Raw genomic sequence first — 13,227 nt, forward strand, 5'->3', positions numbered from 1 at the left:
TATCGCACACAGGCATGGCCAAGTACTTTTTGGGGTGACAGTAGAGTTGTAAATTCATACATCACACAAATGCATTCACCTGTCAAAAAACTTACAGACCGAATCTGCTGTGTATTTGAGCAAGAGAGCGTATGATTTCAGTTGCATATGCAGGCAGAGTGTAATCCTGTCTAGTCTGAGGGCAGTGCCAGTATAAATACAAAGACGCTCAGATAAACACACATACAGAAAGACCTCTGTGGAGCAGGCACGAGAAATTATAAAAGATTCCATCTTTGTGACGCATACTGACAGAAATCTCAAGCACCTGATTATAATCACGCTAACGCACTGTCAGTATCACAAACACAGCAGCAGCATTTATTCCATTCCCACGCTCAGCAAAAGACCGCATTGAGCAATGCGTGTTGTGCCCATGTCATGCACGCCAAAGCCTGACCAAATCTGTCTGATGCCCGCCGGTCACTAAGGGTCAGACAATCCTCATGAGATCATTAAGAAACAATATGTATGCATAACCCATCTACAGCATTCTTCAGTAGTAATATCATTTACAAAATTATGCCCAAAAAGTATTGCCAACCATAATTAAACATGCTTACTGGCATGACCCTTCAAACTCTCTAAAAAAAATCATAACTGACATCAACTTAGTCAGAACTTTTGGGAACAAAGTATATGAACAAAGGTCAGAAATATTAGGGCTGGGTGGTGTAACAGTATATACAGTGTGACTGTAGAAAGTAGAGATTTTGCTATACACCGTGGTATTCACAGCTGTACATTATTCAGGTATAACTGCAACTTGTCACATTAATATTACACTTCATCTGAAGTAGATTGGCTATTTGACTTGGAAAATGGTTTACAGTCAGGGTCTGGATTCTGTTTATAATATCAGTTTTACTGTTTTTACTCACTCAAGTGTTACATAATGTGAATGTTTGTTCACTGATGCCAGATGTATTCGTTTGTTATGAATGGTCTTATCTTTTGGTCCATGAAGTTCCAAATAAAAAGTGATAAATCACATAAATTTCACTGGATTATCTTCAAATTGTCAGCACCATATGATTGTTTCAAATTTAAACCATTTCTAATTTAATTTCCAGGAATAATAACTATAATGTAATATACATGTTCCCACGATGAATGTATTATTGCTACAAATTCATGAATTATTCTGAGAAGGAGTTTAAAGCTATTCTAATGACAGACATCTGCCTTTAATTTTTTGCATTTATAACCATATACACTACCATTCAAAGGTTTGGGGTCAGCAAGTCAGTGAATCAGCATATGAGAATGATTTCTGAAGGATCATGTGATACTGAAGACTGGAGTAATGGCTGCTGAAAATTCAGCTTTGCCATCACAGCAAAAACAAAATGCATTTTTAAATATATCAAATGCACAGTTAATTATAATTGTTATAATATTTCACAATATTACTGTTACTGTGTTCATTTACAATCAAATGAATGCAGTCTTGGTGAGTTTAAGATACTTATTAAAAAATAAAATAAAAATCTTACCAACCCTGTTGAATAGTAGTTTATATTATATCCATATATACAGTTCCTGCTTTTCTGATAATTAGGATGCATAAATAAATAAATGAATACAAGAACACACTGTTCACTTAATTTTAATCACTTAACTTTGGGACCAAAATCAACATGACCGTTCAGGATGTCCTATACATCTTGACAACGGAACTCTTACCTCAGCAGACTGCCTTGGGTTCAACCTCAAAGCTAAAGCAGCGTCCTGTTTTCAGATTTTTTGGTTGTTCTCACTCACTCAAGGGCAAAAACACAAAAAGGGAGGAAGACCATGTTTTCAAACAATTCCAAGTCATTCCAAACAATCTTATGGCCCTAGTCTAGACAAAGAATCTCTTCCAGCTCTTTTCAGGCTTACTGTAGTCTGTATACCTGAAATGACTCCACAATTACCACTCACACTACAGCGTAAAGTACATAGTGTGTTCTCAGCACTGCCACAATAGGCACTATACTGGATACTAGCATAAATGGTCTTTATGGTGGACCAACACTGTGAAAAACACACATACAATTAACAGGACGGCATGTTTGCAAAGCACAAAGAAACTAATGGGGATGTTGTTAAGGTAAATCTCCAAATTAAAGTAAACCAAAATTCATAGCACACAGAAATACTGGACGATAATATACTGCATTTTTAAATTGCTCTATTTTCTATCTATACACATCAAAACTGAAGAAAATATTCACAATGACAACAATTCAGCTTCATCTGCCAATTTAGATGAAGATTTCCACTTGAGCTTGTTGCAGTGCATTCTGGAATAAACTTGGGAGGGAAAGACAGAACGAAAGAATGAATAAAGAAAGAACAAAAGAAAGAAAGAATAAAAAAAAAGAAAGAATAACAAAATAAACGAAAGAAAGAAAAACAAAAGATTGAAAGAAAGACCAAAAGAGTGACAGTACAAACTAAAGAATGAATAAAGACAAAAAAACAGACAAGCAAAATGAAGAAAAAGAATGAACAAGCTAACAAATGAAAAAATGTAAGCAAACGAAAAAGGAACAAACAAAACAACAAGAGAATAAAAGAATGCACAAACGAAACAACAAAAGAATGGTCAAATGGAACAATGAAAGAGAACAAAAAAACTAAAAGAACAACAAAATGAACAAAACAAAGAAAAACACATGATTAAAATAAAGAATGAAAAAGAGTGACAGTACAGACTAAAGAATAAAGAAAAAACAAATAAGCAAGAATGAACAAAAGACAAAGAATGAACAAGCTAACAAATAATACAATGAAAGAGAACGAAAGGAACAACCAAAACAATGAAATAAAACAAAAGAACCTACAAAAACAACAAAAGAGAACAAAAGAATGAACAACCAAATGAATGAAAAAGGAATGAAAGAAAAAAAAGATGCAATGAAAGAAGGAACAAACAACAAAAGAACAAAAAAAGAAAGAAAGAAAGAAAGAAAGAAAGAAAGAAAGAAAGAAAGAAAGAAAGAAAGAAAAGAAAGAAAGAAAGAAAGAAAGAAAGAAAGAAAGAAAGGTACGGCCCTATGATTTCCACAATGTGGAAAAAGTGGGCAGATTTGCAGAATCAGGTCATAAAAATGGAATTTACTGTAGGCCTATAACATGGAATTTGCCAAATTTTGGATGAATAAATCAAAAGTAGGTCAGTACATGAAAAAGCAATATGGACTTATGTCTGTGAGTATTAAACTGCAAAAATACCATTTAAATATGAATCCTCCATGTTCTGCGTGTCTGTGTGTGAATGAATGGCACAGATGTGCAGTTTCATTTACTACATTAACAAACTTTACATTTTGTGTTTGTTTTGAGAAAATCTATGGTCATATAAAATAAAGAAACTTAAAGAAAGGTCTTCACAGCAACCCATCAAAAAAATAAATAAAACTAATTAACTTGAAGAAACTGTGACAGAAATATATTACTTAATGTAATGATAGTATTACTACTAATAAAAAAAATATTATTAAAAACATCATTTAAGGAATATTTACCAGAAAAATTATTTACCAGAATTTACCAGAAAAATGTAAATACACAACACAGTATTTCTGAAGAAAAAAATAAAATAAATTATATATTTTTTTTATAAAATCAATTAATTAAAGATGTGTTTAATTACTAAAATGTAATGAAACCATTTAAATGGAACCCAGAAATTAATGGAAAGCACAGAATTTGGTAAAAAAAAAACTGAATTTGTGAAAAAATAAAACGTATTTTATAGGGCCTCAAAAATGTATTTTTAAGAAATGTACCTTTTAATAAACTGCCATTAAATTGTGTAAGTTTCATGATTTCAATTAATTAGACATGCTTTTTGTTTTTTGATACAATTTAATTTAACCATTAAAAAAGTAGTAAAAAAAAATGTAGTATTGTAGTAGTCTACAGCAGCTGATGGGGCCGTAGGTGATGGGAAAGACAGAATAGAGAGAAATTTGAATTGGACAAAGGAGTCATGGATAGACTGTCCCCAGGGTGTTGACAACAACAAAAAGATCATATTCACATGAAAAGACAGAAATAGAGCCAAGCAGCACATACAGGACATCAAAAGACGTCACCCCATCCGAGGTGAGGTCACTCTGAGTGAAGAGCTGGAAACACAGGGCCATCCCACAATGACACTTAACTTCTCAAAGCTCCAGGAATGCTTCAGGGAGAGGACGTACAAAACATGATCTCTCCAATGTGCTTTTGCATGCCAACGAGCATAAATAAAGTACTTTTTTCCTTTGGAAAGAGAGCTTAAGGCAAGGCATTGTGGGAAAGGACAGAGAGGATAGGAAAGAGGAAGGAAGGAATGGCTTTGCCTGCTGGCACAGACCTGGACAAATATAAACATCCACACACACTCACAAGTGGAAACGCAAGTGGCGTGTGAAAGGAAAGCAACTCTCATTTCCAAGAAAAGAGTCTCCGCTCAGAGGATGCGAAGGAAAGATATGAAGGGGGTCGAGGGCCAAAAAAAGAGACTGACACTTTTCCGTTCAGGATTTCACATTAATGACAATGCTTGACAAATGCACAGATCATCTCGTAGGGCACTCTTTATACACCAATACTGCACATTTGAAAAGTACAGGCTTTACAAACAATCCTTCTGGCTGACCCCGTGAAGTCCAAAGAGTGTGCGTGGGGTGTACAGGAGATTAAAGAGGAAACGCTCTGTACGACTGCAACCCGATAAGCTTTGTGAGAGTCATTAGTTCTGTACTAAAAACCTATCGAGCTGCTCCACTGTCTACATTGGCTGTTACCTTCTAAGGCAGCATCCAAGTTGAAATGTAACCTCATTAGTGGCTGATAAAAAAATGTTTACTAGATTGTTTTTTTTGGGGGGGGGGGGGGGGGGTGAGCGGAGAGAGGCTGTCACAAAAATTGTCCTATTATTTAAAGGAATTAAAATAAATACTTTATTTAAAGGAAATAAATAAAAAGAAAAATAGTAGTAAAAGAACTAGAATCTATTGTAAAGTAATGCATTTGAACTATAGGCGATATATATATATATATTTATATCGTTTTTTGTAAATATGCACATTCACTGTTCATCGAATGCCTAATATGCCAGTTTCCTTTCACACTGTCATATATGAGAACCCCAGAAATGTGAAAAGCATCCATTTGCACTCTGCTTCGGTAAAGCAGAGTATGTAAAGCCCGCCTTCTTTGATTTGATTGGCCATCTCAAACATTTTGACAGTTTGACAGCCTTTAGACCGCTGAGGCAGGGGAAGAAATATTTCTGGCTTAAGCATTTGTGTAAATAGCTTAGAGCCTGATGTTAGCATGCTGCTAAGCTAATGACTTTATAGGCTACTTTAAGTGAAAAACTACATACAGTAGCAGACAAATATTAAGTGAAATAATAAATTTTTCTTAATGTCAGTACTGTAGAAAAAAGTGCTTACAGATTTCTTTCATTTTCATGACTCGCAAATATAAAGACATCTTATATAGCACCATAACTTTGCTGCCAATTGTAAAAGTACAGTTTAAGCTCATGGGCCTCTGATGCCTAAAATAATAAATGCATCTCACTAGATTTTGAAACCACCATTGTTGTTTCAATTATGGATGTACCATTGGCATCCATAATGCATAGTAGGGCGAGGCTAGTTTTTATTTGAAGAGACATTAAATGCCAAAGAATCTCCAATTATTTTAGTTTCTCTAAACCTCAGTGTACACCTTCAGGTTTCTGGAATGAACATACGTGAGAAAATACGAAGATGCCAGACATACTGAAACAGAGAAGTCTCATACCTGCAATAAATCACTCATGTAGCATCTCATGGGTGTCTGATGGATAATAGCTATAGGGCTCAGAAGGCAGTGTCTGTTTTCAAGTCTTACATGTGACTCAGATGGCTGTGGCAGAGATCCAGGGCTCAGCACAGGAGATCCCGAGGGGCTGCAGAGCTCAGGGAAAGGGTTCGGAATAGCTGGCAAAGACTCCCAACTAACCTTCAACCATTCTCCTATAAAGTCTCACACAAAGAAACAAGAAAAAAAAAAAGAGAAAAAAAAAAGACTGTAGTGAATGCACATTTAAAATTATTTAAAAATACATACCATTCCTAAAACTAAAACATCTAGCTTCTTGATTACTAGTAAACATCTTCTCGTTTCATTAAGATCTCATCGGTTTATAAACCATGCAGTATTCCCGATATCATCCATGTTTTAATCAATATGAAACTGAGCAGGGAATTAAAGCCCTGAAGTTCCCTGAAAACTTCAGTGCTGTAAAGCGATAGGCTAATGAAAAATAAATCAGAAGAATCCGCATGAAATTCTGACTGCTGCATTACAGATTCTACTACAGAATATATGAATGAAACCGAGAGATTTGAAACCCACTTAGCCAACTGAGAACCGGTTCATGAACTCTTGTAGTGTTCGGCAGAGTTCAGCAGACAGACACACAGACTGCAGATGCTAAACTCGTCTTCGGGTCTTTGATCAACATCAATAAGACCAGGAATAATACATGACTGCCTCAGCGCAGTTGGAGCGACCATAATAACTGAGGGAATAACTGAGGGAATTTTTAAAATCCGAACCGTAGCAGGGGGTGCGCCGTTCAGGGTTCATGGCCGAGTCAGAACGAAAGAAGACTGTGTGTCTGTGTGAGTGTGTAGTGATGGGAACCTCTGAGTGAACCCATCTCGGTGTGTGTATGCGTGTGAAACTACACCCCGCTGTCATGGAGATCAGAGAAGAGCGGATGAAAGACAGCGAATGATACAGAAGCCCTGCAGAAAGGTGAGGTGTAAAAGAGCCGATTAGAACAAGCAATCTGAGAGGATTCTGGGGAGAGAAAAGATTATGACTATAACCAGAAAGATGACTTTAAAATGTAGCACACGTACATAACATATAAATCAATAGTGCCTTAGGAGAGAGTATGAATTCTGTTTCTTAAATACAAAAAAAACTGATTAATATTCAAAACAAAAAATATAAAAATGAATAAAAATAATATATATTACTTAGTTATTTGTAATAATTGACTGTATTTTAAATTATTTAAATTACTTTTTTATAAAAAATAAAAAAAAATTAATAAAAAAAAAACATAAAATAGCACATTTAACATTAGCACTTTTGTATTATTAAACTGCACTAAATTAAATTAGTTATAATCAGTGGATTTTCATATTCCTCTTGATAATTACAGCATGCGATACAATCAGGGTTCTGACACCTTTTGACCAAATAATTTTCAATTAATATAATTTCATATAAATTGATGAAATTATGAAATATTAGAGAATATCTCAGGACAACTACACTTCAGTGTTAAAAAAGTTTGAGTTCAGCAATATTTTTTAAAATAAACAATTACATTGATCAAAAGTAACAGATAAGACTTTTACATGTACAAATAAAAAATCTATTTCAATTAAATGCTGTTCTTTTGAACTTTCTATAATAAAGAACCTTGAAATATTAAGCAGCACAACTGTTTTCAAAATTGATAAGAAATATTTCTTGAGCAGCAAATCAGCATACTGAAGACTGGAGTGACAGCTGCTGAAATTTGAGCTCATTTTAAAATATATTAAATACAAAAAATTTTTTTTAAAATTGTGATATTACTTCACAATATTACAGTTTTTACTGTATGTTTGATACTGTATTTATACTGTATTTTTTCTTACAATAGTGTAGTAAAAAAAAGTAATTCACTTTTAAAATTTGCATGATTTTCCAGGCCTGGAAATCAGAATTTCACTGAGGTACTCAGGTCTCCGTTACCAGTTAAAACACACACACACACACACACACACACACACACACACACACACACACACACACACACTTACACTTTCCTATGTGTGCATATACATTACCTGACGGCCTGTATGTGCATTGGCTGCGATCGCCGGAGCTTTTGGGTAGGAGAGTGGGGGGCAGTCACTTTATTACTAGGGCCCCTTGGCAGTGGGGCCACTCTGTTGCCATGGAGCCCACTGCCATCAGTGCGGTGCAAGAGGGGGGCGGAGTCTGAATGCTGGGTCCCACAGGTTGCATAGATACTCTCATAGGAAGAAAGAGAGGCCATGTCATTCACCAGGGCCTCCAGATCTACATCATCCTCTGCAGCAAAACAAAACATGCATGGAAAGAGAAAGAGACTGAGTCCTAGATCACTCACAGGCCACAAAAGTGTATCAGCAGCAGCCACAATACAGACAGAAATACACTCAATCGACAACAATAGGATACTATAATTAATCATTGATTATTATGCATATTTATTGAAAGACTATATTTGCAATATTTGTACTTTTGAACATTTGTCAAGCTGAAGAAGAATTTTAATAAAGTTAAATTGTGAAAAATGTAAAAGAAACCATTGAAACGTTTGTGGGGGTGGGGGGTCTTTTTTTGTGGAAAATAATATTAATCATTTTATTCAGCAAGGACACATTAAATTGATCAAAAGCAACAGTAAAGACATTGAACTAAATAAAAATATATATAGCATAATTCTATTAATTGTATTAATTCATTCATATTAATTCTAAAATAAAAGTCACGCTGCACCATGGCTCCACCACATCAATATTTTATAAGGGTTTTTATTTATTTACTTTGATTTTACAATTTCACTTAACCATTAAACTAATCATGGCAAGTTCTGAAGAAGCAAGACATTCTAATACAGGCACCACCACGTTTCACTGTTGGTAAGATGCTTTTAATGCTGTTTCAGACATAATGGGATGCATGTCATCCAAAGCGTTCCATTTTTGACTCACAGAAAATTCTTCCTAAAGTCTTGGGGATCAGCCAGGTGCTCTTTGGCAGATGAGAGATGAGTGTTTATGTTCTTGGTTAGCATGGTTTCCACATTGCTCCTCTCCCAGCCCACATTTCTTTGGAAGAGTTTTTTAGGATCCACTGTGGCTTCCTGGATGATTTTAAGCTGAGCCTTTGGATACACTTTGACAGATCGGCCACAGAACATTTACCACTGTGTCCACTTGTTCTCTATATGCATTATGGTTCAGTGGTGCCCCAGAATCTCAGAAATTTATATCACAAAAACGTTAGTTTCTAGTTTTCCCTTATGTTTTATCTAGTTTCCTTTGAGTATGGTTTGCTTAATCAAATACATTTGCATCCTGAGATGGGGTGACATAGCGGTTAAGGATCTGAGACAGTAATCAAGATTTCATGGTCTCATTTCAACAGTATTAGCATAAACTATTAAAACGTTGCACTAAATGTAAAATGCCACTAATAATAAATAGCCACAAGATGGCAGTATCAAATTAAATTAATAAACACCAAAGCTGTCAGCGCTTTGGTCACATTCCCCAGCCTTCCCTGATCTGATCGAACCCCTCAAATCTGACTCGGAGCAACTTATCTTGAGTCAATGACCACAAAACGTTACTCACTGACATCTCCAAAACCAAATATTTCAGCAATCTTCCTCACACAGAAAACACATCATCACAATACATTCTGTTCTGTGGGAGGAACAGCAGGTGGTTTGTGGAACTGCTCTGTAATAACGGTTCATGCCTGTTAAATGAAGCAAGGAAGACAGGTTCAATAGTTGGCATGTGTATTTTCACTAACTTGTGATGAGTGGATTCCTTTAACCTAGTGATTTCGAACTGGTTTCGGTTCAGGACCTCAAGTGGTAACCTTCACAGTACCAAAACTGCATTTTATCATTAGCATTTAGTGTTGTTTTTCCACTGCTGTCTACAACCTTATCAAAACAGCCCTGAGACACATTTTTGGGTCATGACCCTTTAGTTGAGAAGGACTTTGTGCAATCAAGACCCATAAAAAAACATATGCTTTTAAGGCCCTAGAGTGATTTCCCCAAACAACTGGTATGTTTAAAAGGTTAGCAAATCATGCTAAATGTAATGCTAATGCAGTGTGGGCCACCAAAGTGCTTTTCCTTTTCAATAGCACGAACAGTTACCATTGTTAAAACATGCCGTCCCGCATCGATCCGGGCATGTAAAGGAAAGAAAAGGCGGTGAGATGGACATGCTTTCAGACAAATACACAGAGAAGTTCATAGACTAGCTAAAAAAGACATTTAGCTAAGCTAGCTCACTGAGTAACAGGAGCACTGCTCTAGTTCATATACTGGCTTAGTGCTATTCACATTAAGAACAACAACTACATAACTATTAGTTTTTAATAATCAATCTAATTATATGATAACAGAGATGTCCAAACAAAAAAACGACACAGGAGCGTTGGAATCATGATGATAAAACCATTGACAGCCAACAAGAATTCATGCTAATTCTGTGCTTAAGCATTTAATGCGTCAACAAATAAACAGAACAATATTGTGCATTGGTGTGGATGCTAATTTAGTTACAGTTATCCTCAGAATCAGAAAAAAAATGTTTTGTGAATTTTGTTGATTTATGTCATTACATTGGTTGGAGCTAAGAAACAAAGGGAGAAAAACATTTTTTTGAAAAAAAAGATACGTTATTCATATTTTATTCTATGCCCTTTGCAGAGGACACCAGGACTAAGTTAATTAAAAAAAAACAAAAAAAAAAAAAACTTGTTTTTTTTAGGTTTCAGGTTATATTTAGCCAAACTTTGTACAAAGATGATTCTCAACTATGTTATGAAAGATATAACAGAATTTGAATGATATACTACTGTACATTATGGAATGTGCATAAAATGTCCATAAATTGGTATTCCCATTCTATACTAGGTATCTATAAATTGCACCTAATTTGCATATTAATGTGTTCTTGGGGCAAACCATAATGAAAAATTACTGTTATAATGGGAGTAATAACATTTTCATAAGAATATCTCATATTTCATAGGAATATTGATCTAATTTCTTTCCCTATTGACTTGTTGTGGTTCCCCAAAATGCATGATTAATATGATGTTTGTCTGGGTGTCACCTACAGAAGACATGTATGAAAATTATCCCCCGTTTCATAACAAAAAGTCTGATTTGAAACCCCATGACATTTTTCTGAGATGTTTATTTATGACAAACCATTTGAAAATTAGCCAGATTGAAATAATAGTTACAAAACATTATCATATTTCCCTAAGAGTGCTAAATTGGATAATTCTGTCAATATCAGTCATATTTAAAGACCAAGGAGAGGGAGTGTTTTTGATCAAACCTCCAAACATTTGATATCTCTAAAAAGCCCTGAATGTGTTCTGTACAGGACATCCAGACTTAAAACTGCATGTAACATCTCAGAGAAATTCAATAAAAAATAATGTCCTCTACAGAGGACAAAAGTTAGCCTTTTTTATGCCTCCCAGGAGGATTCATAGTTATCGTTCTTGGTGTGAAAGGTCTTTTAATTTTGAACTGAACTTTTATTAACTGCAAACAAATATTAGCTTAGCTAGCTAATATACAGATTAATCACAATGAAACAGAAGTGGTGACAGGCCTTTTATTCTGTATATTGACGTAAATCAGGTGTTTAACGATTATTGAAAAACAACAAATGAAAGGCGAGAACTTGGCTTTGTTCTTTGGCTGTTGATTGGCTTTTGAGATGTGGCTGCTGCACTCAAAAGTGTAGGCAGGTAAATGCGTTTCATGCTGACTTTAACTTAGCTTGCTAGCTAATAATAACTTAGCTAGCTTCCTAACAACACCTGAGTTACCTTAGCCACTGACAAGTGACCAATCAGAGGCTGATTCGAAAACAGGTCTAAAATCAAAGCTCTGTTTCTGAATTCCTCCAGAATATCAGCAGCGTCCGAACGGTGCATTCCATACATACCCCAGACCCACACACTTCCGCGTGTGTCCGAGTGTAAGTGTTTGTGTATGTAAGAAGAGAGCTCAGCAAGTAAAATTAGTCTCCTCAAATGCACACATGCACATGAAAATTGGATGAATAGGATTGTAAAACAATGAGGTACTACAAGTACAAGATCTTCAAGAGGAACAACGAGTCCAAGTGAGTGTCAAAGAGCATCTTCCTGTTTGCCGCTCTCAGCGCTAAGTGGTCCAAATATGCTTTGAGAGCTGTTAAAAGTTTTCCCCGTCTTTCCAAACACTCCCTTCCTCTTTTCTCCATTTCACATTCCTTAACTTACATAAAGTTACATTACTAACAAGAACAAATATTACCATAATATAACATGGTAACACCATGTAAGGTTACTTTTACTTAAAAAAAAAACATGCTATTACCATGGTAACATGAAATAAACAATATAAATACCATAGTATGACTATGGACTATAGACTTTTTTTTTTTGTATATGATACCAAGGTAAACCCATTGAAAAGCCATGCCATTACTTTGCTACATGTAAAAGAACATACTATTACCACAGTAACAAATTAAACCTATAGAATTTGAATAGCATTCTAAAAATCACATTGATGATGTTATATACATATTTTATGTATGTTAGCATGGCAATACCATGTTTTTGACGTGCACAAAGGTAATACTGTGTTTTCTGGACATGTTGCCATAGTTATGCTAGGCTTTTCAGAACAAGTATCATGGTAATCCAGTTGTTTTTGTATGTGGTACCATGGTAAAACTATGTTTTTATTAATGGTGTTTCTTCAAAAACCAAGAACATTATCATGCTACATGTAAAAGAACATAATATTACCATGGTAATATAAAATCCATAGTATTGCCATTGTATGAAACTGACATTAGTTTAGTTCATGGTGATGCTATATGTTCTTGTATGTTACCATGGTAATGCCACATCTTTTCTTTTTTTTTTGACATGAACCGTGTTAATCTTGTTGTCTTTGGCCAGGTTCTAAAATGCTTGGCTCACCATGGTAACAAGTATCATGGTAACAGTGTTTTTGGACATTCACTCTGATAATTCTACAGGGGTTTTGTATATTATTACTATGTTAATACCATCATAAGCCTGTTACAAATCACACACTTGATACAGTATGTACTCACAGATTATGAATCCTTGATGCATATTCAAATTGATCTCTTGACTGCACACTAGATTGTTTTTTATTGTATAAGGGACATAATACCTTTAGTATTAACTTCAAACCTTGTCAAACAACTAACAATGACAAACAATACAGTTAATTAAAGAATTAATAATAACATTCATCAGCAATCTATAAGGAAGATTCTTAGCTAGCAGTGAATTTTTTAAAAACAG

The 13,227-nt window shown here is 34.9% G+C and overlaps 1 protein-coding gene across 1 annotated transcript in view; it reads right to left on the bottom strand.

The window, feature by feature from the left end:
• Window positions 1–13,227, bottom strand: part of LOC109079331 (growth factor receptor-bound protein 10-like) — a 53,293-nt gene that overhangs the window by 21,428 nt on the left and 18,638 nt on the right. Inside the window, exons 4-6 of the mRNA XM_042776682.1 lie at window positions 7,926–8,172; window positions 6,287–6,297; window positions 5,923–6,047 (exon numbers count right to left, since the gene is read on the bottom strand). Coding sequence (XP_042632616.1) covers window positions 5,923–6,047; window positions 6,287–6,297; window positions 7,926–8,172 — 383 coding nt within the window. The remainder of the gene's footprint in view (window positions 1–5,922; window positions 6,048–6,286; window positions 6,298–7,925; window positions 8,173–13,227) is intronic.

The sequence above is a fragment of the Cyprinus carpio genome, chromosome A19, assembly GCF_018340385.1.
Source record: "Cyprinus carpio isolate SPL01 chromosome A19, ASM1834038v1, whole genome shotgun sequence".
Classification (NCBI taxonomy): Eukaryota; Metazoa; Chordata; class Actinopteri; order Cypriniformes; family Cyprinidae; genus Cyprinus; species Cyprinus carpio.